The sequence below is a fragment of the Erpetoichthys calabaricus genome, chromosome 1, assembly GCF_900747795.2.
Source record: "Erpetoichthys calabaricus chromosome 1, fErpCal1.3, whole genome shotgun sequence".
Lineage (NCBI taxonomy): Eukaryota > Metazoa > Chordata > Cladistia > Polypteriformes > Polypteridae > Erpetoichthys > Erpetoichthys calabaricus.
In genome coordinates this window covers 41,435,669-41,462,142 of record NC_041394.2, presented here as the reverse complement: position 1 = coordinate 41,462,142, position 26,474 = coordinate 41,435,669, and the positions used below count along the sequence as shown (strand labels likewise).

The following is a 26,474-nucleotide window of genomic DNA, read 5'->3' as shown; positions in this document are numbered from 1 at the left end:
AAGTCAAAAACTGAGAATCAGAGGTCTTTCATTAGAACCAAAAGATGATAAAAAATCCAGAGATAGAAAACAACAAGGTCAAGGATTAGTTAATCAGGAAATGATCAAAAAGAAAGTTTTTGAAAAGTGTTTCAAAGATTTATCCATCAAACTCACATAAAACAGGGTCGCACAAGCTGACCTTTAAACACTTGACCTAACAGGGCTAGGGTCATGACCTCTGAACACAACCCCAGCAATTAGAGAGAACATCATAGCAACAGGATCCACAAAATTGCGTCATGGAAAATATAAATATATAAACTTTAAGGTGCATGCAACTAAAATTTGGAATCTCTGCCCTTCAAATCTGTATAAATTGGTGTACAGTTAGGAAGAAACTCTGCTAGAATTTGTATAATACATTTTAATGCATTTTTTAAAATAAAGATATTACAGCTCATTCTACAATTCTGTTAGTCCAATGAAAATCAGTGTCTCTACATTACCTTGGTGTCTTCTTTGGCCACAAATCTTTAAAATTTAGATAATTAGATTTTTATTGGAATCAGTCTTCTGAGATCCAGTTAAGTCCCAATCCTCCTCTTGAATTTCATCCTCCTCTTCAATAGCAGACACCTGGGGCTTCATGTATAGCACCTTGCGTAGAATTCACACTAGAATATGGCAGCACTTTGGGATTGCTAAAATATAAAGTGCAATATAAATAAAATTTATTATTATTATATGGACAAAACTAGAAATGTGCATACGCACATAAAAGTTCAGATGCATACAACTGTGCGTAAGCAAACTTCTACACACTTTCCCTTTATAAATTCTAATCAACATGAATTTTAATGCATGTGCACAGCCTACAGCCCCAGCTTGACTCCTCACAGAATTTCACCTATTTGAATATCTATATAATTAGCCCCTTCCATTCAGTGTTTTGTTAAAATGGCAAAAGCACATGTAAAAAAAAAATTCTGCGACTGTGAAATGGAGGTCCGTGGTAGAGGCACTCAAAAGGTCAAGTTCACAAAGTAGCACAGTGCCCAAAATAAAAAAGAAGTGGTCAGATATCACAGTTGACATGAAAAGATGAGTCACAGTCCACTGTCTGAGTGTCAACACCACTGGAGGAGGTAGCAGAATTCCAGGGCTCACACCATTTGTGCAGAGAGCTGCTGCAATTATTGGTGAGAAATTTATAGCAGGTATTTTACCAGTGGGTGAGGGGGAGTTTTAATTTTCTTTTTCACTTGCCATAATCCATACTTGTGCAAATACTTTGCATGTTCAATAAGACAAACAAGCATGCAACAGATGTGGTATTACTGTTTATTCTGTTTCAGACAATATTAGAAAAGGTAACCCACATGCCGGGGACGCAACTCCAGGTAGTGATAGTGCTGTCTGTCCCAAGCAAATATTTGGGTTCTAGCTGTGCACACACCTCTGCCTCTGTAACCGCCGGGCAACTATCAGGCTGTGTGCTGATGGACATTGTTCTGGTGTCACAAAATCAAATAGTGAATTCTGTAACAGATGTGGAGAAAGGAATTAAGGAATATAAATGCTGTCATACTGACCACAAATTAAATGAATTGGTTAAAAAATAAATGCTTCTTCTGATTACCTGCTTTTACATTCTAATAATTACACTCAAACAAAACTGTAACACTGTCCAATCTGCCTGATCTTTTGGTGGGTCAAGGTCAGACTCATATCGCATCTTTTCATGTATGGGCAAGCCACAATTGTGTGCCACATTAGGCAGCATGCTCCATGCTTGCACCGTGTGACACACTTTCTGTGGACTATATAGCAGCACTCCACCTGTCTTATCCAGGCAAATCCAACAGCCCTTAAGCTAACCTATAGTGCATTCTACCACTGTCCAAGGCCGAGAGTGGAGATCATTATAATGTTGCTCTTATTCACTCGGTGGGTTGGGGAGAGGGGTAAGAAGCCACGTAATTGTCTTATATGGTTACATCATACAGATAACTTACAATTTTGACCAAAGGGGTAAAATTAAATGTCTTATTTTACCGAGAAGTCAGCCATCACACACAACACCATTTTAAAGTTTGTTCCCAGCACTACTATTTCTCAGAATGAATGAATCATGAGTTGAGCCAGACCATCTCACCACAACACTAAAGAGCCACATTTTCACATCACAGATAATTGGCACATTATTACAGTGGAAATGCTTTCTATTTACATAAGCAAATGCATTCTTTGAAGGTGCCTTTATAGCAAGATGGGTGCAGTCGACCGCTCAGATTACATCTGGAAAACTGAACATTGTTATGGATTGTACTTTTGTGTTTGCCTCTTCAACCTCAGTATAAGGAAATTTTATATATGACAAGCGGATAATACCATCCCCTATAGCTGGCATAGTGCAATTCAGTGATGATGGAGAAATACCCAATCGGTCATCCAGTTCACATTGAAAAGCTCCTGTGGCTAAAAACCAGAGGGGGAACAAAACCTGACAATGAAGAGGTATACAGCGCAATTCCTCTAATTCTGCCTTTGTAAAGCTGGCCCCAGTTCAGTACACAGCTCCAGGAGGATGGATCTTGGAGTACTGTGCAAAAGTTTTAGGCAGGTGTGAAAAAATGCTGTAAACAAAGAATGCTTTCAAAAATGGAAGTGTTAATCATTTACTTTCATCAATCAACAAAATGCAGTGAATGAACAAAAGAAATCTAAATCAAATCAATATCTGGTGTGACCACCCTTTGCCTTCAAAACAGCATCAATTCTTCTAGGTACACTTGCACAGTTTTTGAAGGAACTCAGCTGGTAGGTTGTTCCAAACATCTTGGAGAACTAACCACAGATCTTCTGTAGATGTAGGCTTCCTCACATCCTTCTGTCTCTTCATGTAATCCCAGACACACTTGATGATGTTGAGATCAGGGCTCTGTGGGGGCCATACCATCACTTCCAGGACTTCTTGTTCTTCTTTACTCTGAAGATAGTTCTTAATGACTTTGGCTGTATGTTTGGGGTCGTTGTTCTGCTGCAGAATAAATGTGGGGCCAATCATACGCCTCCCTGATGGTATTGCATGATGGATAAGTATCTGCCTGTATTTCTCAGCATTGAGAACGCCATTAATCCTGACCAAATCTCCAACTCCATTTGCAGAAATACAGCCCCAAACATTCAAGGAACCTCCACCATGCTTCACTGTTGCCTGCAGACACTCATTATTGTACCGCTCTCCAACCCTTTGACGAACAAACTGCTTTCTGCTACAGCCAAATATTTCAAATTTTGACTCATCAGTCCAGAGCACCTGCTGCCATTTTTCTGCACCCCAGTTCCTATGTTTTCGTGCATACTTGTCGCTTGGCCTTGTTTCCACATCGGAGGTATGGCTTTTTGGCTGCAACTCTTCCATGAAGACCACTTCTGGCCAGACTTCTCTGGACAGTAGATGGGTGTACCTGGGACCCACTTTTTCTGCCAGTTCTGAATTGATGGCACTGCTGGACATCTTCCGATTTCGAAGGGTAATAAGCTTGATGTGTCTTTCATCTGCTGCACTAAGTTTCCTTGGCCGACCACTGCGTCTACGATCCTCAACGTTGCCTGTTTCTTTGTGCTTCTTCAAAAGAGCTTGAACAGCACATCTTGAAACCCCAGTCTGCTTTGAAATCTTTGTCTGGGAGAGACCTTGCTGATGCAGTATAACTACCTTGTGTCTTGTTGCTGTGCTCAATCTTGCCATGACATGAAACTGTTTTCCACAACCTCACCTTGGTAGCAGAGTTTGGCTGTTCCTCACCCAGTTTTAAGCCTCCTACTCAGCTGTTTCTGTTTCAGTTAATGACTGTGTTTCAACCTACGTGTGACATTGATGATCATTAGCACCTGTTTGGTATAATTGGTTGATCATACACCTGACTATAATCCTACAAAATCCCTGACTTTGTGCAAGTGCACCTATAAGAATTGATGCTGGTTTGAAGGCAAAAGGTAGGAACACCAAATATTGATTTGATTTAGATTTTTCTTTTGTTCGCTCACTTTGCATTTTGTAAATTGATAACAATAAACAATCATTATTTATATTTCTGAAAGCATTCTTTCTTTACAGCATTTTTTCACACCTGCCTAAAACTTTTGCACAGTACTGTATAAATCGAATTAGAAGCCAGTCATCATCATGAGACAAGAAATCAGTTTGATCTCTAAATACGCGTTCTCTTCTAATTCTTCCATTTGCAATGTCTTCTAACAATGCTAAAGCAGCCATGATAATTGTGATAGTTTGGCTATTTCATGCACCAGTATATTGTTACACATTAATTACAATCAAGTGCCTTAAATTTGTAAATGATATGCAATTAATTTCAGTCTATTTGATAAAGCCCACATCATAGATGCAAATGTAAAAAAGAAATGAAAACCATACACTGTTTTGATGCTAGGTACCACCTGTTTACAAAACCGAGCAGAAACATGCACCTGAATGATCTGTGGCTGCTGTGAAAATGCACGTGCCTTTATACCAAGTTTAGTTTTTATATATATCGCCGTGAGCGTGGAAACGGGCGTACGCAATGTTTTTGGGCATATGCACCATTTATACATTAGGTCCCTGGTCTCCACCTTCATCCAACATATCACATCGTGAATCAAATTTCTTTTTATTATAAAAATTAAACTTCCCCCACAGCTGCTACCACTCTTTAAGCAGTTCCCAATAAACATGTCCATAGTGAGTTCAGGCACCAGACTAACTCTACACCAGTTGGTTATAATTGTGCAACTATCTCAATGATCTATAGTCATTCTGAGACAAATTTCTTGCCCATTAGAAAAGGTTTAAAGAAAAAGACAGTAAAATTTACCACAGCCCAAACTTATCTCCTGCATCTCCTGCATTATCTCCAGCATAAATAATTTAATCTTGTTGGAGCCTACTTAAAAAAGTAACAACTTGCCTCAAAAAATTAAGGCAAGTGAGCAACACACTACTTTTACCTACTGAATATCATGTGCATCTGTTTCCAAAAGAAATAGATAATTTAGGATCAGGGAATGCAAAAATGGGCGCACCAACCAAGCTTGGTTTCAAACTAGGAAAGGCATGCGGGTACTCTGATGTCTAACAAAACAGGACAGTATTTCCAGGTTAAGCTCTCTGTAAATACTGGACTTGGGACACAAAAAACTTGCCACTTTGGTGCACTAATGGATTCACAGGTCCCAGTTAGACTCTATTTTAGGGGTCCCCAACTCCAGTCCTGGAGGGCTGCAGTGGCTGCAGATTTTCATTCTAACCCTTTTCTAGTGACCTGTGTTTGCTGGTAATTAAGTTCATTTGAATTAATTTTAATTACTTGTTTTTTTAAGATTTTTTTCCACTGAATTTCTTCATCATTCCTCTGAATTGCTTAATTTCTTTCCTAAAATGGTACCCAAACAGAAATGAGTGAGCCAATAGAAGATCAACTAAGTCAAGGGCTAAAACTCCAACCGGTTTCACTCCAACCAGTTACTTAATTAGGCACCGATGCCTGTTGTCAACTAAACCCGTTCTATAATTCCATAGCTTGTTGCTACTCTCATTGTGTAATAGCATACATTTCCAAAATTGTTGATTTTCTCATTTATAAGAGCAGTGTTAAAATGTTTTGGGGACCAGAGCAGATCAACATTCCGGAGACCTTCATCTTTCTTTATTTTCAGATATCGTATGATGGACACAGTTGCTGGCCATGTTTTAGCTCATTTTGTGTCTCATTATTGATTGGCTGCTAATTAAGGAAAAAAAAACAATTAAGTAGTCTGAATCTTCAAGAGCAAGTCATTTAAACTCAAAAGATGTTAATTAGCAGTTAAAACAGATCACTAATTGGGAAAAGAGTTAGAATGAAAACCTGCAGCCATTGCAGCCCTACAGGAATGGAATTGGGGAGGACCCCTGCTCTATTTATTAGAATTAATTTTTTTGGTGGACTCTATAAATGTAATGTAATATCATTGACTTTGCTAAAAAAAAAAGACCAATCTCATTCAGAGAGAGGTAAAGGCATATTGCTGTTGGTGTAAAATAATCCCGTTAAAAGAAGTTAAAAAGTGTACTAAAAAGTAAAAAATAAGCCTCTTATACATCACTCGTAAAATAAAAGGCGGGTGCTTTTCATCAATCAACATTCAAAAATCAACATTCAAAAAACACTTCTTAAAATCTTAATAAAAGCGCCCGCCTTTTATTTTACGAGTGATGTATAAGAGGCTTATTTTTTTACTTTTTAGTACACTTTTTAACTTAATATAAGCGTGGTTTTTAAAAAGTATTTTTTTATATATATTATTTTAAACTTTTTAGGCTTGGGTTTGTTTTAGTATAATTTTGAAATCAATATTTTACCACTTCCTTTAATATTTCCATCCGTTACTAGCGCCATCTATTGGTGAAATCTTTAACTATTCTTCATATGAAAAAAATCATTTCTTAACATGGATTAATTGATCAGTTAGTGAAACTGATTATTGATTAGTGTATTGTCATCAGAAGTAAGTGTGCAAAAGTCATTTGGACAGTAGGAAGTGGATTAAATATCGATTACAAAATTTGTACCAGACAAGGTGGCGCAATAGTAGTGCTTCTGCTTTGCAGTAAGGAGACTGTGGAAGATTGTGGGTTCGCTTCCCGGTTCCTCCCTGTGTGGATAGCGCTTTGAGTACTGAGAAAAGCGCTATATAAATGTAATGAGTTATTAACAAACAGGTGAAGTTAAAATAAGCGTGGTAATAATAATAATAACCCCAGCAGGGCGAGACTAGATGTCCTAACTACTGAAATGTAGTATTCTTTAGAAACAACCAGCCTCACCCACGAGATCAGGCACTAAATCTGCATCACACACCTTTCTTTTTATAAGCAGCTCTCAATTATCCAATCTAATGTCTTTAAGACCCAGCCTTTCCTCATCTTAATCATTTTAAGCTTTTTTCTCAACAACTTCTTATCAGTATTTTTTTATTATCAATTCTAATAGTGCCAGTTTAATCCTTTGACCTTTAAAAGGAAACCGGATTTTTAATGAATTACCCGAAAGTCAGTGCCATATTGACGGAGGTAATTACTGGTGCGAGGCTTTAATAATCGCGGCTTTGGCGCTGACTTGGTTTGGCGCGCAAAACTGCGGTGCTTTGACCGACGACGCTGCCGCTGAACTGACGCAATAAACCTAATGATTTGGAGGTATCAGGATGGACCTAGAGGAAGCTCTCTTTCCACCCCTTATGCTCGCCCCCGAACCGGAGCTCATGGAGGAGGTGGTCATACATGTGTATAGCACTGGAGTCATTCCTTCTCCGGCTCCCATCACCAAGCTGAAGCGGGGTCTGGATGGGGTGTACCGCTCGACCCACGACTGGGACGACATCGTGAGGAAGAGGCAGATGGCCAACGCTAAAGAGAGGGAGAGGGTAGCTGTTCATCGACGCATCATTTGGTGTAATCTCGTACTGAAGACACAATTGTGCTTTTATGGGTGCTTTGGGAGATGTTTGTATACATTGGTTTTAGTGATCGTTTAGTATGCTATAACCTTATGTATTTTTTTACGCCAAATGGCGACTAGTAAAAGGCCCACGCTTAACTGTATTGAAGTGCACGAGTGCTTTTTTAATTTTTTTTTTTTTTTTTAATTAAGATCTTGCCGCTGTTTAACGGCTGCACTGCGAATTTCTTTATAAGAGGACTACCTTCATTTTTAGTTAGAGCAAGTTACAGTATACTTTCCTTGTGTTTGTGTATTGTTAGCGATATATGCATGATATATACCGGAAAAGAACAGTTTGTTACCCACTTTTACTCTTAAGTGCTTTAAGAAGCATTTATGGTTGAAAGATAGGTTTCCCTATACTTTGCCTAGATTTTTTTTTTTTTTTAATAAAACGCGTTCACTAGATGTTTAGCAGGGACTGGGAATTCTCTACAACAGTTGTAAAGAGTTATAACATTTGGTAAACCGGTTTAGTGACATTAAACTATGTGCACAACTTAGGAGATCTTCTTGTGAACGTAACCCTGTTGCATATTTAGTGTAGTTGTAGCTATTCATTATTTTGGTCCATTCCAAGAGATGCAGGTTAGGTGGATTGGCTTTGTTACACTGGCATATACCGTGTGTGTGTGTTCACTCTGTTAGACTGGCACCCTATCCAGGGATTGCTCCTGCCTTGTGTCCAGTGCATGCTGGGATTATGTCCAGATTTCCAGCTGTATATTTATGTCTTGTCTGTTTAATGTTCCAAATTTGTTCCATGTCTGTTAAAATGAACCTGTATTTGAAGGTATCATTTTGTATGTGTTTTTGTGTTCTGCTGTTACTGTTAAGATTGTTTTGTTTTTGTACTTTATTTTTCATATTTGTAATTATAAAATAATGCTATGGCTTCATAAATGGGAGTGTGGTTAAGAATAAATTGTTAATCATTTACTTGCTGTAACACAGCTAGTTTGCTCTTGCATGAGTGAATAATATTGGAATGTCCTGAAACTTGTTTGTGTTCATTTTAAATTCTGAATCTTACTGCTGTGACAAGTTCTTGGGCTGCCTATGGCAGTGTTCAGAAACTGAATGAGATACTCATGTGTTCTTAAATCAATCTAATTTTAAACACACTGCATTTTTATATCTTGAATATGAATTCCCCTTTGTGTTAAATTCTACAAAGAACTATAGTACTAGGGTGTTGTACCGTGTTAGCCATTATGAATGTAGAGAAAATCCAAGCAAAATGACACCTTTTATTGACTAACTAAAAAGATTACAATATGCAAGCTTTCGAGGCAACTCAGGCCCCTTTTCCAGGCTAGAAAAGCATTCCACAAATCGTATCTCCTGCCCAAAGTGCAGCCACCACAGATTTTTCATTAGTGAATAATAATTCGTTCGTGTTTGAGTCTGAACTATAACCAACAGACAACTTTATCCAAGTATTTCAAGAAATATTAAGATTTTCAATAATTCCTTCAGTGATCAAGTCTTAAGTTTATTAAACATAAGAATACATTCAGTTCTGTGTTGATTTTTGAAAAACAAAGTTGAATAGTTTTTGAATAAGATTAAATTATGATGTTTCAGATATTCCTTTTACATTTACTGATGCTGTAAGTTTGCAGTGGGACCTAATTAGTAGCAATATAGTAATCAGAAGGTCATAGTGTTAATATTGCATTTTCATGTTTCCCAAAAATACTAGTATGAAAATAAAGTTGTTTTAGGAATGTACTTTAGGTCAACCGATTGCAGCTGATTAAAATTTAAAAACACTTTGCATGTTTGTGTCAATTGAAAGAGAAAGCATTGTTTGGAGATTGCAGTACAACGATGATCATTAAAAATCTTGCAACAATCTTCCACTTGTGTATTTGTCCTTGTTTTTTTTATTTCAGTTAGTGGCAATGCCTTTAAATGCTGATGTTGTTGCATTAGCGCTTTATAGTATAATGTATTGAATAATTATTTTGGATGGACCTCCCAAACTTGTGGCTTTCCATGTTTTAATAAGTTGATTTTTTTTTTTTCTTTTCCCTTTAAGATTCGTAATCTGAACAGTGGTTTCTCAACGCTGAAAACTCTTGTTCCTCTGATCCCAAGAGATCGCAAACCAAGTAAAGTGGACACTTTGAAAGCTGCAGCAGAATACATTCGTCTGTTGCAGCATGTATTGGATGAGACTGAAGATATAGAGGTGCCTGTTGGGAATGGGGGTGGGGGGAGTGGAGTTTTTTTATTACCTATGCAACATGAACAATTTAATATGAAAGTTAAAATTTTAGAGTTGGTCTTGCTTATATTAGAACTATTAAAATTTTGAAAGCTTTTACTTCGGTTTAAGCTATTACTGTTGTGGAAAAACAATTTTTTAAATTTTGTCAAGGCAAGTCATTTGGCATGTGACTTTTCAGTTTATGAATTATGTTGCGAATTTCTAACTGGTTTCTTTTTAAATTGTTAAATTAATCTTGTTTCCACACATACCCTGACCGAAGGGTCAAATACTCTGTTAAGCAAATAATCATGTTCAGCATCGGTTATCCTGAAGGCTTCTAAATTAACCATGAATTTAAAAAGTTAAAAAAAAAAATATATATATATATAATATAAATTTTTTTTAAGCATATTTTGAGCAGATGATTGTAAAAGGTCAGTTTATCATCTTAAATAGAATCCAGTTTTGTTAATGTGTCACTTAATCAAGCAGATTTATTCCTATTCATTTTAACATCCAAAATTAATGCAAGCAGAAATGTTCTAACTTTTCTGCACCCTTTCCATATTTCTAAATATTATTCATCTAATTTTACAATGACCATGCCAATGGGGTTTTATTATCAAATCATTGTCCCTATTGTTGGCTGTTTTGCTTTTTATAGCGTAACTCCTCGGCTTGATAATAAGTACACATCTTAACAAGCAAATTAATGAATACTGAAACCCAAAGTGGGATTTCTATAACTAAAACACAAGCTTCTAAGTTTCAGAACATTAAAAGCTAAACCAACAGTGTAAGCATAGGAGGGTATCTGATAAACTGGCATGCCCAGCGACAGTAAGGATTGACTTCTAATTTGGTAACTTTGACCAAAAACTTTAACTGTGCATTAGGATTGTTTTACTGTAAGCTTTTACCTTTAAATAGGTCATTTAATAATGTTATCCCTTACACAGGGTATGTCTTAAAAATCACAATTCTATCACAGGGTGTTTTATTTATTTTTTCTCTCCATATAAAGAAAATGCAGTAGTAAATTTGAGTACTGTACTTTAAGAAGGTTAAAGTTGCAACCATACAGCACATGCTAGAACTAATGCTTTACTGGCCCACAATTTGCATAAGCATTTTGTGGACCGAGAGTTCCAGATAGTCACTGCTGTTTGGTTTTTGTTGGCGACATTGCTTCACCCTAAACCAGGGGTGGCAAACTCCAGTCCTGGAGGGCCACAGTGGCTGCAGGTTTTCATTCTAACCCTTTTCCTAATCAGTGACCAGTTTTCACTGCTAATTAACTTTTTTCCCTTCATTTTAATAGCCCTGTTTTTAAGGATTCAGTGCTCTGAATTATTTTCTTCATTAAATGACAGCCAAACAGAAATCAAATGTGAAACAAATCAACAGTTGACCAGCTAAATTGGGGCTTCAAACTCAAACCAATTTCACTCCAACTAGTTTCTTAATGAGAAGCCAATTCTTGCTGTTAATTAAACTCGTTATTTAATTCTATGGCTTGTTGCAGCTCTCATTCTGACACAGCAGACATTTCCATAACTGTTGATTTTCTGTTTTTTCTAAGAACACTGTCAAAATGTTTTGGGGACTTGAGAGATCAACTTTACTGAGACCTTCAGCTGTCTTTATTTTCAGATATTGTGTGATGGGCACAGGTGAGCTGGTCATGTGGCACCTTGTTTTGTGTTTCATTATTGTTTGGCAGCTAATTAAAGAAAAAGAAACTAAGGGGCCTGAATCAAGTTAATTAAAATTAAGGCAAAAGAAGTTAATTAGCAGCAAAAATTAATGAAGATGGTTAGAATGAAAACCTGCTGCCACTGCGGCACTCCAGGACTGGAGTTTGCCACCCCTGCCCTAAACCACAGTCCTGTCTGATGGACTGTAGTGATTGCAAGTATTCACTTCATACCAGTTTCTTAATTTGAGTCCGTTTCTTTGTTGATAAGGCAACATGCTTATTTTGGGGTTTACATATTTAACTTTTTTAATGATACAGAAACTTTATTTGTTTATTTTAGTTATAAACCGGTACATATAGGTCTTGATTCTTATTCAAAACCACTAGTTAATGAGATGCAAATGACAAAGGAGCCACTGGCTCTCCACTTATCTTCGATCCTTTTAAAATGCTCTGTATATATCATGAATATTACTTTTAAAAGTTTAAGTAGAGGGCGGCACGGTGGTGCTGTGGGTAGCGCTGCTACCTCGCAGTTGGGTGATCTGGGGACCTGGGTTCGCTTCCCGGGTCCTCCCTGCATGGAGTTTGCATGTTCTCCCCGTGTCTGCGTGGGTTTCCTCCCGGCGCTCCGGTTTCCTCCCACAGTCCAAAGACAGGCACGTTAGGTGGATTGGCGATTCTAAATTGGCCCTAGTGTGTGGGTGTGTTTGGATGTGTGTGTCCTGCGGTGGGTTGGCACCCTGCCCAGGATTGTTTCCTGCCTTGTGCCCTGTGTTGGCTGGGATTGGCTCCAGCAGACCCCCGTGACCCTGTGTTTGGATTCAGCGGGTTGGAAAATGGATGGATGGATGGATGTTTAAGTAGACAGAAAAGGAAAGGACTGATGAGTACAAACCTGTTCTGGTCCAAAAGGAAGGAAACGGAAGTTTTCAGAAAAGTGAAATCTACAATATGAAGAGGATTTGTCCTGGATGTATGAAAGCACTAACAAGTCATAATTAAATACCAATCGGTAAAGACTGGCTTCTAATTGGGAATCTGGTTTGAATGGAAACCTGTAGTCAATATGGACCTCAATGATTGTAATTGAGAACTGCTGCTTTAAATCATCTGCTTGTGATAGAGCTTTTCTGATAATATGAATGTTTACTAAATACTTAAGTTTATTTCAAATGAAGAAAAACATTCTTTTGTTTATATTCCCAGATGTACTGAAACTGCACTTATTTTTTTTTTATGCATAGGCCTAAATTTGATTTTTTTGTTCATCCCAATTCTGTTTTGAGTGCTGAAAAACTGCGTATTTATTGGCTTGGGGTTTGAGTAAGGGTAATTCTTCAGTGATGTGTACTATGTAGTATGGTTCTAGATATTAAGTACCAATGACCCACCTACTAAATCAGTCTTTTTTTATAGATATATAGAAAGATTACCAAAATGTTTTAGCATTCATTTGAATTCTAATTTACCTGCCACATGAGATTTTTTTTTTTTTCAGAATTTATTTTAAATTTGCCCTGAAAACCATCTTGACAATTGTCTTTCTGCAGAGGTTGGAAGGTTTTGTGGAGGCAGAATTCAATGATGGAATGACTGTTCCTATATCCTTGATAAGGGATATTTCTGGAGGCACTGACCCTGTCCAGTCAGGCATGTTTATACAGACCAATGCTGTTTGCACTCAGCCAGAGCTTTCAGAGCTGACTTGTCCACCAATGATGCTGAGAAGATGTGTGTTACCTACTTATATAATTCAACTACAGCCTAACAGAAATCTGGTAAGAATGCATATAATTTTGAGTGAAGAAATAGTCAAAGCTGAACTTGACAGGATATTAGTGTGGTGACTGAAGTTGCTGGTGTGATACAGAATTTTGTATTAACAATCGTAACTTCATAGTTTGCACTACTGTGAGTAACAAAACTGCTGTTTGTTACTTACTCTGGTAACATATATGGGAATGATGAAAAGCTAGTAACTTCTGAAATTAGTTTAATTCTAAATCTTTTTTTTTTTTTTTTTTTTTTGCTTGAATTGGTTTGCCTTGTATTGTACTTCCTCTGGAGTATTTCTCTCCTGATCTTTTTTTTTTTTTAAAAAAAAAGTAAACATTCTTTTTAGAGCTAGTTGGGGGGGAGGGAAGTCCACTTTTTTCACTATCTTGGATTCAATAAATTGAAAGTAGTTTTCAGCTTGAAAAGAATCATACTTGTATAGTTACAGTATATCTACTCTAGAGTAAAAGCTGCAGACTTGAGACTTCCTAGTGGCTCATATACTGTCAATGAATTTAACGTGTAAAATTTTACCAAATTTGAAACTAGAAAATTACCTAAACTATTTAAAGAGTTGTTCAGCAAAATTATCTAGGATATTTGTAAATGGTTAATCATCCATTAAACTGGCTCGAACTTGGAGTTTATGTGTGGAGGTCTAGCTTTTAAATTCTTTTTTCTTTTTTCTATTTAGAGACCGTGTGGATTAAATGAGCGCAAGAAGGGATATAACTGAAGGAGCATCCAGTTTAAACCTGAACTAAAAAAATGCACGGAGTGTTTAATACACTGCAACTAATTTAAGAGTTTATATACAGTATAGTAATAAATTGTGTTCAATCTGGTCTTTGAGGTCTTCATTTGCAGTAAGAGTTGATTTGTATTAAAGATGGGCAAAAGCTTTTTTTGTATACCATATGCAATATTTTCATTTACTCCGCTTAATGCAAAACACAAGCTGCATGATATCAAACTATGCATTTCCAACATTAAGCACTAGGGGGTGTCAAACCATGAAGTATTTCTAGGCTTTTGAAAGCTGTTAGCGCTGGGTACGTAGGAGTTATAGTGGGTGTGAAATTTAAGTCAAATGGGGAGTAGGATGGGAAGACACTTCAATCAAGGCAAAACGCCAGTATAAAGTCCATTCTAACATTACCGTTAACTCTGGAAAAATTGCTTCGATAAAGTCGCACAATAAATTGTAGTCGGCTTGATGTGAGCTCCTCGCAGGCGTGGCAGGTACAGTAGCAACCACACCAGCGATGATGAAGAAGCAAGACGGACAATCGTGACAGTAAGCCAATGGGAGTGTGCAAGTTGGGACGGAGTGACCAGGCAAACAATCAGCAGCACACCGGTTCCATTATTTTAATTGCATCGATTGATTTGGAATTGGATAATGAAGGCGGTACTGTAGGTAAGCCGTCAATAAACGTTTTTTTTTTTTTATTATTATGCCTTTACGTTTGATTTTCTTTGTTTAAAATCGAACACTGTATAAAATGAGATGGTGTGAATTTTTAGACCTTGATAATGTAATGAAAGTCATTTTATTATTAAACAATAACATGCCAGTGCTTTGTTGATTGCTCTCTAGATTTATAATGCCATTGCTGGTAATGGGGGAGTGGGGGGCGTACAAAGTGCCACTGCTTTTCGGCCAGTAGGAACGTTGTTGTTACGTTATTCTTTGTCTCAATTGGTGTGAACGCCAGAAGGCTTTATTTTATTTCTCATCACCAGTGCTTTTTACACCACTGTAAATTGCAAACGTGAAATGCCAATGTTCAAGAGGCAGGTTTTGGATGCTTTCTATTTTAATGGAAGCAAAGTGTATTATACAAATTACCCGTACATTAACGATCTATCTTGTCAAATGGCTAAAAATTGAAAATTCGTGTGTAATTTGTCCATTATTTATGAAAGTGACCGTTTTGTGAAGCGATAAGCATACAAAATTCAGTACAAACCGTATGTTCAATTTTTACGGAAAAGAACGTTGTCAGTATTCGTCGTTTTGTTTTCCATGGGCTACTAATGTTGAGACGCAGACATTTATAAATGCTGTAGTGCTAAATTGTTTCATTTCTGAAACATTCCGAGTGTTTAAATGTAGATAATAGAGATGCATTTGTGTATTAGCATAAATGGATGCATATTAATTTTATGACATTGTGGTGGTTTTGTATATTTCTGCCCGAATTCGAGCGACCGTTCGAATACGATTTTAGTATTTGATTTATTGGATTCTGGGGCCTGCAGAACCTTAATGGATAGAGACAAGCCTTCTCGATTGAGGAGCCTAAAAAGCAGCACGTAAATCTTGGGTGTTTCGCCTATAAATTACAAATGTATTAATTTATTTGCCGACAGCGAACCGTATGTTGAATTGGGTCTGTGCTAGCTCTCCGCTGCAGATGCGGCTTGTTACCATAGCATCCGAGCGGATGAGGGGGCGATCAGAGCTGTGAGAGCCATGCGTGGGGGCTGAAAGGTTCCAATAGTTCTTGTCTAAATGTTTTTTTTTATGTAATATCGTAAATACGTAAACGTACAGCATTTTTGCCAGTATTGTACTTTTGGTCATTTCTCCTTGCAATTTATAACATTTTTACAAATTCTTGGCATATCCTCCCAGAATGGCGAATTCTCCCTTATCGTTGGCATGTTATGTTTCATTTTTCATTTTATGGGTATTTTCCTTTTCTGCGTAATTCAACAAATTGCTGTAAAGAAAGATTACAGGACCCTAGTTAAATATTTCGTTTAAAACTGACTGGGAATTGGACCAAACATCAACAAATAACATACAAATTCCATGACTATTTCCTTGACCTGTCAGAAAAGAAGCCAGATCTCTCCTGAATGATTCTCTTCTTGACCTGCAGTGTAAGAAAGCCATATATTTGTTCTGCAGTTTGACTTGCTTGTATGAAAGCACCTTTCTATTTTTATGTACTAAAGTGGTAAGGATTATTTGGGAAGAAAACCAATTCTCAACTCCTTTAAATAGTTGTTACATTTTCTGTCCCTATAACCATGCCAAAATAGATTTGCTAGAGCAGAAGGTTGCCTTTCCTGTCTTTACTTCACAAAAGTTATTGTATCATAAGAATAGCATACTGTGAAAACACTAGGGAATTAGTCTACAATGAGCCTCATAAGTGGCCCAAACACACACAAGGAATGATTGGGGGCAAATAACATGGTTGGCACTTTGCACCATAATTAATCCCATAGCAGCAGCCATATGGGCCTTCTTACTCCATTCTGAATCTTACACAGCTTGGCTTCAATTTTGCATGTTAGATCTTCATTGCTAGCTGTGTCAGACTAATTACTGAGGGTCTAATTTAACTTGCACATGCTCCTTGATTTTAGAATTGTGCTCTGTCAAATGAAAATACATATCCTATACTTTTTTTCAGGATTTCATTTGTAAATTTTGCTTTATGCGATTACAAGTGTAATGTCCTCAGTTCCATTTTAATCAAATTGCATTTAGTATTGTCACCTACCACCCTATTATCCTGTTTTAAATGTGTCACACTCTTTATCTTCTGTTTTCTGATCTATTTTGTATACTTTTTTACCTTGGAAATTTTATTTAAAATGATTTTCACATTTCTAAGATTGGCATATATAATATTTATATGCATGTGTGTATGGATATGTATACATATATATGTATAGTGTATATAATAGTGTTAACAAATGAAGCCTTGACATATCATTATGGTGACTGAATAGGCAACTTTATGCTTTGAAATCAAATGACAGACACTAGGCTACACTGTTAGCCACTGCGGACACCAATGGTATGCTCTAAAAACCTTTTTTGGAGAGTTAGGTTTTGGATGTGCTGCCTTTAATCGTCTCCATACATGTACAGTGTTTAACGAGTGCTCTACCTTTAAATAACAGTTAATTCAAGAGGTTGCAAATATTCCCACTGAGAGCTGGGAGCTCAGTACTGCATCCCTTGTGTCTTGTTTGTCTTCACAACTGAATATGTCAATTGGTTTCGGGGTGGGAGGGGGACTGAAGAGTAAAATGGGTTTGTTTTCGTAACACTTCATTTCTGACTCTGTAAATAGGACATGGCGGTCTTAACATAAGACCGATTACAACTGCTCTCTCTATTGCTATAGCTTTGTCTTAAATTTTTTTACATCCCTTGTCCTAAAGCTTCAGATGTGGGTCATTGTGCACAATAGGGGGTGGTGGCGGCACAGACTGGAACATCTGCTCCTGTTAAGCTATTTACATATCCCACTTTTCAAACTCAAATTTTCACTTTCTAAAACGCTCCCAAGAGTTTGCAAAGTCTCAATGAATCTAAATCCTATATGCCCAATACATTAAACTTTGCTCCTTCCCAAAACCCATTTTCTAGCTGGCATATATGGGAGTTGATCAAGTTTGACCTGGAGGTAGTAGCTGATGGCAAGGGAAGTTAGCCACAGGCATCATCGTGCTGGAGAACATGCGCAATGCCTAGTAACTTAATCAGCACTCGCTCTGTCTGCATTCGGCAAGCTGCCAATATTAATGGACCACAGGGTGTGGCATGAAGTATGTTAGCCTCTCTGATCCTGGAAGCATCAGATCTTCAGAGGGAGAGAAAGCACCATGTTTAAAAGCAGAGCACAGATAACTGTTTCTGTTTTGTTGTTTTTTGTTTTTTTTTTTTCTTGTAGGGGTCTCCACTGAACAAAGATGAGGTATCAGCTTGGCCTCTGAATGGGCTTCCTATCCTGCCTCTTGCATCCCAAGAGAAAGCTACTCAGCTAGGCGGCAGCTGATCTCTCTGTATACTGCAGCTGTCATCTTCCAGAACTTTAATATAAACGGAAACAAAAAAAAAAAAAAAGCCTCAAGACTCGGTCGTAGGAGGGGGGTGCCTTGCACAAATCAATTTTTGGAGAGCTGTTCATTGCTTATTTTCATCGAGCTGGGTGAGGAGAGAATTTCCACACAATTTATAGTTGCTTGTGTTTGTGTCTTGTTTTTTCCTTTTCTTGTCCACAATGGCTTCCCAGTCCGTTACAGACCCTATACTGCTGTCTTTTATTCCAAGTTGCTGACATCTACTTCACATTTGCCAAAGACCATTACAATACAGGGCTAGCTGAAACCGAGACATTAGTAAGGCTGTCCAATTCAGCGTTTCTCAACCTTTAAGTGTTTGCGACCCGAGTTTTCATAAGTTTTAATTGCGCCCCACTGTTTTTTTGAAAGGAGCCCACTAATACCAATTTGTTCTTTTTTTTTTTAAATTAATGATATATCATAGATGCATATTTTATTATCCCTACTTAACTTTTATCGACATTTATCTAACTCTGTATTTATTTTTCTAGTATCTGAATGTAGTTTAAGTTAATTTTGTTTTGGTTTCAATAGATGTATTTTTCATATTTTCGATTCTTGTTTTCTTTTTTTCACATCTTCGTGCCCCCCTAGATTGAGAACCACTGGCTACTTCATGACTGAGCTCAAAGTCGAGTATCGTGCCTCAACCCCGTCCCCTGGTGACGATGTGTAGGTCACATGGCTTTTGTCGTGTAACTTCTCTGTGGTAACCTGAGAGTAACGCTTAGGAAGAGAAATCTGTAGTAGTGTGCGGTGCACTCCTTTTCTTATGGCATTTACTAGACTCTTGTTACAAAAAAGCACTATTGAAGTTTAATTACTTTATTCACTTGTTACCTAATTTTTATTTTGCTTTTGGGAACCTCACAACCATTTTCCCAAGACTGACATTAAATTTTAACAAATGAATCCTTTAATTAGGATTGTCTAATTTGTAGGGAATATTTACCTTTTGGTTTAAAGAATAATTCTATTTATTTTTTTTTTAGAATTCCCCATTACCTCTGATGATAGTGACCTGTTAATTAGTTATCAGTAGTTTGAAGAAGAGATCTGTAATGCAATCATCCTCACCACTGTTGGGCTGGGATTGTTCTGCCCTGAGTCAATAGTATTTTGAGCAAGTCCTCAGGATCATGTTTCTTTGTATAGATCCAAAGTTCAATACTTTAGTCTTCCTTAGAGATTTGTTCAATGGTAATAAATACCTTGTAGTTAGATTTGGAAAGGAGGTGCTAAGCATGATAGTCAAATGGCCCATTCATACATTTCCATATAGGCTTGTTGTGGGACTAGAATTACCCATTAGGGTTCAAACACCTTGAAGCAACACTGCACTAACCAAAATATTGAAAGTATTTCTTTATTGTCACTTGCAAATAATCTTGCCAAGCATTAGGGTAGAAACTCAGCTGATAATAAATAAAATTAATTGCTTTGAGTTTGGCCATAAAAGAGAGCCTGGTCTGATTGTAACATGGGGGTTTGGGGCTAACAGTGTTTCTTTATGACAATTAATGAGCAAATATTTAATAAATACTTATGACTGTAGGGAATATCGTAAAGGCATTTCCAAACAAAAATTCAACAGAAAACCAGTAAAAAATGTATATTATAAGGTATATTCTCAAATTGAGCTTCTGGAAAAGGTGTAAAAGCAGAAACTGAATTTGTAAAAGAACAGATTGACATAAACTTAAAAATGCAAGCTACACTTTTACACCAACAACTCATCTGAGGCCCTCAGGGTGCCATTCTCAGTCAATGCTATAATGTGAAGTTAACATGAGTGATATTTAAATGCAGAAAACTAAAATTCTTTTGCAGTAAGGTTTGCCCCTTTTAGGGAATGAGTGAAATCTCCTTGGGCCATTCGTTATATGTGGCTGTGAATGTTTTGGATTGCAGGATGCCACTCTGATATGGTATTTAGTTTAGGACTTTGTAGAGGTGTAGCATTAACATCTCGGGTCATAAAGTTGTTCAGAGACTTATAGGCAGCATTAATTTTCTAAATCTGTTTATTGCAATGAAAGGTATGGAGCACAGAGCCTATGATAGTACGATTAGTCATAAGGATGGAACCAGCCCTGAATGGGATGTTAGTTGTTTGCAATACACCCACAGTCATTCTTTCAAGGCCAGTTTTAGGACTGCCAAAAAATAATAAATGTTTTTGGAATGTTAAAGGAATGCAAAGTATCTAGAGAAAAACAAATACAAAAAGTGCTAACACTTTTACTACCATGCCACCATTTTCTCGGCTTTAGTTCTTTACATGTATGCAATTATCAAATTAAAAATATACCAGAAAAAGGTCTTGAAGTGATCTGGTTTAGATAAATGTAACCTGTTATCACATGGTAGATGCAGAGAGCGGCGTTTGTCAAAGGAAGCTCCTCTATTTCTTTGGTAACTTACTGTACATATAGTGGAGGTGAATGTGCCTACAGCTGTTTGAGAAAGTTTGTAGAGTGAAGTGCTGTCACTGATTTGGCTGCTGCTGTTGTTTAAATGAATTTGAGTGTTTTTGTTGTGGAGCAGTTATGTTTTCCTCTGTCTCTTTGACTTCATGCAGTGTTAAGCAGATTATGCACACTTTCCTTCAGAAGATGCCTTTTAGCTTTCAAGTATGTTAACTGTCAATGTTGTACCATTATTGTAAACTTGATTTGTGTAATAGGTGGTCATACGGGGAATGAAAAGTCTTCGGTCCAAGTAAAGCAAATAATTTAGGTTAAACATTACCAGACTCATAGATTGCATTAAAAAGCAGCAGGTATTGAAGCTACCAATGTCTTAAGTTCGTGACCATCACAGAATGAGAGAGTGACTGTAGCTGATCCCGTCTGTGCTCTGATCGTGGCAGATTTTGATTTCCCCCATTATCTGAAAGTCAAAAAGTGCCAGCAGCAGTGTAGTCTTAGCAAGAATCAGCTCTCAAAACATCAATGCACATAATCCTTTTCAGTGTCCGTGTCAATGAACATCACATTTGAAGTAGACATGAAGAGTTATTAAAACAAATATCCAGCTGGAGAGTACAGGTAAAGTAAGCTTTAAGCAGAACAGAGAAGTGTCTAAAGGGGCTTTATTTGGAGATGAAGCAGAAGGACTGCAGCCCCCAAGTTCATGGTGTGTATGTCTGTTTTATCCATAGGAAAAAAAAAAACGGTATTAATGGACAGCTCCATGGCCATGAGAGCTTGGCATTGTGCACCTTTTGAAACGACTTTACTAATAAGGGACATGTAAAGAACTTAATTTTTTGTCTTGGTCAGAAACTAATTAGAATGGACCGATTTGTTAACTTGAGGAAAGAAAAGATTTATTCTGCTAATATCAAAATTGTACTGTGCAGCTGTTACATGTAATATGTCTTGCATAACATTTTTGTACCTTTTAACCTGTACAATCTCGGTTAAGCCATGCTTACACTGTACAGAAGGCAACTCAACCGAGCCGAGCACTGGATACTAGTGCACTGGCATGTGTTGTGTTAGTATAGATAGATATATTATACAAACACTTCATCTTTTATGGTTTTTTGGTTTATTAAATTCCAGTTGTTTCATCAGTGTTGATGACATTAACTCTTGCAATAATCTGGGCAGGCACAGTGGCTAGCATTTTTGTCTTCTAACGTGTAAGTCCCCAATTCTGCGCAACTACTGATAACTCCTTAATTTGTGCCTATATGAATGAGGGTGCACCATTGAGTGTCTTGTGAGTGTCCTTGTTTTGGATAAAATGAGTGTTGAAATGGATTAATAGATATACGAGTAGTAAAAAATGTAGAAATGATATCTCTGTTGGTTAGAAAAGGGACTGGTGTAATACAGCCTCCCTTTTGTGGCGGTTGGTCGCATGCTCTTAAAGAGCGTCTTTCTGACACAAGCACTGGGTACTATCAGTAGCATGCAGGGTGCTTCACTTTTACAGTTTGGCACTGCAAGCTGGGGGCTAGAGATAATTCTGAAACTCGATCTGAACATGGGGGTGGGGATAGATGGATTTTTACAGGCTTTCCACACAAAATTGTGGAGAAATGGTAAACTCTTCATTCAGTCTTCTGCTTATTTTGCTACTAAAAGTTCTTTGAATATTTTTTTTTAATGTACAGAAAAGAAGAGCCCAGCTTTTTCCAGCCATTCATGTATTTACTTGAAAAGTTTACCACCAATTTGAAGTGCACCTCATTCTCTGGTCTTCACTTAGATAGATAGATACTTTATTAATCCCAATGGGAAATGTATGTCTAAATATAAATCTTTTTTAGCTTTGAATGTGTATGCTGTGCAATATTCACTAATACCAAAAAAGCTATTTTGATGCAGTGCCTGTAGTTTAGCCTTTATTCTGTTTTATAGCAGTTTTTATGCAAACCAGGTATTTGTCAATCATTTTGGATAGCAGAGCTGTCAAATAAATAAATAGATTAATGTAAATAGAGAGTGCTGTCTTCTCGGTAGCATACACAGGTAGAAAGGGTGTTTCAGAACAATAAGGTGATTAATTTTTGCTAATCAACCACAGAGAATATGTTTGATTTGTAGAAAGAAGCCAAAATCAGCACAGAAACAAATACACAAGTAAACATACTACACCCCAGAGGAAGGCCTCATCTGGGTCACTATGCCACTGCCCAGATCAGAAGTGTGAGAAGTACGAAACAGTAAGAGACAAACAGCAGAGTGTAGCCATGTAATAAGATACACTTACGTAAGTATTTATCTCTACTAGAATATTATAGCTATCCAGGTATTTACATGATGATAATCACCTGTGAAAGAAAGGGTCTTTTATTATATAAATGGTGCACATACATTTGTTCAAATTCACTATTGAATATACATTCAAGAGTTTAGCGAACATTTATTGCATAAATATAATCATAAATGAAAGTATTGCATTTTTTTTAAATCATCAAAATTTTATTTATTCAGAACCATATTTAAGTGTTTTTTCCCTTTGTGTGTTTGGTTATCTTATATTGTTAATTTTCTTTTTGGATTTATAGCTTCATCATAATAGCAGTTGTGAGTAATAGTTATGGATGTAGTGGTTTCCAACTCACTGCTTTACGACTGCTTCAGGTTTTTGTTCTGCTCGGTGTTGTATTGTCACATGTACAATGAAATTCTTACCAGCATATCTGGCAAACATACAACACATGGCCACTTTAGTTGGGTAGGAGCAAATATTGTTTTTTTTTTTCCTCCATTCATTGATTGTGTTAAGACATTGCAGTCTATTCTGGTGATGTGTTGGCCGTATGCGGTTACTGCCTCAGCAAATACAGTATGTCGGTACCAGTGTTGTGATTCTGTGCTTGTCTGCATCCTTCTGGCAGGCTTTTAATTCTGGCACAGTTTCTGGCTGTGTGCTTTTAAGACTTGTAAGTAATTGTAGGTGTTTAAAGAAAACCACAGTGAGCAGCAAAATTGCTCCCTGTCACCCAAACTGAGTCATTTCCACTCCCCTTCTGCATGTTTATCCATTGCTTGTCCTTATTTAAGATTTATCACAAATAAAAAAAAAAAAAAAATTTCCATAAATACATGTATAACAAACAGAAAGCAGAATTACATTATTATCCATCAGATCAAAGCAACCTTCCTTGTATGATTACAATGATGAAGAAAAGGATTTTCTTTTACAAATAATTTTATACTTTTAAGTTACAGAGACGGTTTAATGATATTTATGAATAACAAGTATGAATAATTTTACTGCTTTCATGATATTGGATAAATTGTTTTGATCTTTCTTTACAATGTCTTTTAGTAGTATGTCAAATGTTCTTATTATGTCGCTTGCTATGCAAAGTAAAAAGCCAGTGTGGCCAGCTGTTTATGTAAAGGTTTCCTTTTTGTCTTCAAATGATTGTTTCAGAGAGAGATGTTTAATATTCAACTCTTCCCTTCTTTATACTTTTGATGGCCAATTTGCTCCATTTAGGAAAAGTCAATTGAATGTGCATTTCATGAAGCATTATCTTAATTATCCAGCAGCCTTACCACATGCACTTCAGAACAGGTCACCCACCTGAAGCTAAGCATGTTCAGGCCCAGCCAGCACTTGGATGGGAGACCAACCAGGAAAAGCTTGGGTTGCTGCTGGAGGAGATACTGAAGAGGCCATCAGAGGACACTCACCCTCTGGTCTGTGTGTGGATCCCAATGTCCCAGTGCAGTGATGATACGGTGCGCTATAAAAATGGTGCCATTCTTTGGAGGGAATGTAAAACCAATGTCCTGACTCTCTGTGGTCATAAGATACCTAGACAACATTGGGGGTGTATCCTGATGTCCTCAATACAGGTCAACAGGTCAAACGGTTTGTGAGCTACAGGTGATTTAAAATCCTGGACAGACAAACCAACAGCCACGGTAGCATATTATATGAGAAGATATATACATTAGGGGGTTACCTCCTGCTCGATTTGCTTGAACAACCCCCCGGTCTGCGCTATGCACCAGCCAGTTCGCATCTCTGCCATTCATGTTGTGAAGAGGGAGGCTGAACGCACCCCAAGGAGACGCGGTCGCTCCTCCGAAACCCCCTCTTAAACGGTGATTACAATGGGACACACAGGTGTGTTTGGTTTTTTTTTTTTAAACTTTGCTCGATCAGCTGTTGGATTGCTACTGCTGCCGTGATGCATGATGTGCATCTCGCATGGCACTTCAAATGTTTAAAAACCTGTACAGCAGCTGTCCTACTCTTTGTCTTTTATTTCCAGCTCTGGGCGTGGTTAAATCTCTTGGCACAAAGTCTCATCTCGCAGGACGTGAGTTCTTGATATTTTTTAGTTTATAATTTAAACAAGGAATAAGAATCTGAAAATCTAAGAACATCACATTAAAGTTTGATAAATTCTGAAAAGAATGATACCAGACATATACTGTATATGTAGGTTTTAAAATAAGCCCAAGTTAAAGCGTGACAAAACACGTGACCTAAAGTCGTATATAATCTTTCCCCCGAAATCGTTGCCCTTTTGGGCTTAGGATTTTATATATATAATATATGAGAGATATAGATATAAGGCTGTTGGGATTAATGGAGTCTGTAAAGTTCATGGTATTTAAACTGGATTAGCCAAATGATGTTGGATAAGGAATTTAATGATCAAGTGATGCACTAGATGAACTATTTTCTGAGATGCTCTCCTTTGAACAAATGTATTTATTTATTTTTAATTAGTAGAGAAAGTCCCCTCCTGATTATACTACAGAGTGCAGAGGGGAATTCTTCCATCTAAGTAAGAAATGGAGCTGAACTAGCAGCTGATAAATACACAAAAATTGTAGGGTGTAGGCTGAAGACGTAGTCAGAACATGTGTCTAATAAGGGAGGCAGATGCTTGAATGTGTCTTTCACAAGTGGTTCTAGTTCTATTGCTAGTTGAAGTCAAAGAAATTTCATGCAGTGTTCAATTTAATTTGACAGCAAATTTCTCCTCTTCAGTATACAAAACGATTAGAAAGATGATTTTGCAGGAGAGGAAATTTATCTGATGTGCAATAGTGTATATGTATTGACATACATATTTTGTTTTTTTTTTTTTGTTTTTTTTTTTTTTAAAGAATGAATTCAAAAAGTGTTAATATAGTCTGAGTAAACATGTACAGTATACACTTTAAATTGTTAATAGAAAAAACACCGAGAGAACAAAAAAAAGTTGTTGTACAGCATATTTTTTTTTTTTTTTTAATCTGCTTTTCAAAGAATCTGCATACACCCCAGAAAGAGATGGAGCAGTTAGTCCCTGAATTATTATTTACAAAAAAATAAATAAATTACATTTAATTTTTTTCACTTTAGGCTGCAAGTCAAGTTCAAGTTTATTGTCATATGTACATAGCACAAAGAAATTATTACTCCTCGGAATAGTTAACAGTACTGCAGTACCAACTAAAAGCCATATACACAAACACATACTGTACATTAACAGAATGAAATAAAGCTATATATTTATATACAATATACTATGTAAAAGAATATGTACTGTATTTGTAATTATGACTGGCTGTTCAGTAAATTTATGATTAGCTAGAAATATATTACTGACATTTTAGATGAATGTTCATCATGAATGCAATAATTTAGTTTATTGATTTATTGGTATTTAATTTTCTCCTTCTAGGGCAAGAACACTTAAACCTACAAAATATTTTAGGAAAACATTGAAGAAAATCATATACTCAACATACAGCTTACTAAGCATCTTATTTTTCAGACAGAATTTAGTGTTTTTTCCCTGTTTTGATGGTGTGACATTTAAAAAAAATAAAAATAAACCCAACACAGCAGTGAAAGACCAGCACTCACATTTGAAGACCCCCTGATTAAGTACTGTACACAC

At 36.9% G+C, this 26,474-nt stretch overlaps 2 protein-coding genes across 2 annotated transcripts in view; both read left to right on the top strand.

Moving 5' to 3' along the window:
- Window positions 1-7,125: 7,125 nt before the first annotated feature.
- On the top strand, window positions 7,126-14,148 carry figla (folliculogenesis specific bHLH transcription factor). The gene is made up of 4 exons (XM_028798637.2): window positions 7,126-7,452; window positions 9,574-9,726; window positions 13,000-13,227; window positions 13,920-14,148. Exons 1-4 carry the CDS (start codon window positions 7,234-7,236, stop codon window positions 13,959-13,961), a joined length of 642 nt encoding a protein of 213 aa, XP_028654470.1. The 5' UTR covers window positions 7,126-7,233; the 3' UTR covers window positions 13,962-14,148.
- Window positions 14,149-14,281: 133 nt separating this feature from the next.
- The window catches only part of add2 (adducin 2 (beta)), a 55,672-nt gene continuing 43,479 nt past the window's right edge, over window positions 14,282-26,474 (top strand). The window contains 2 exon segments of the mRNA XM_051930452.1: window positions 14,282-14,645; window positions 17,929-18,186. The gene's annotated coding sequence lies outside the window, so the exon portion shown is untranslated.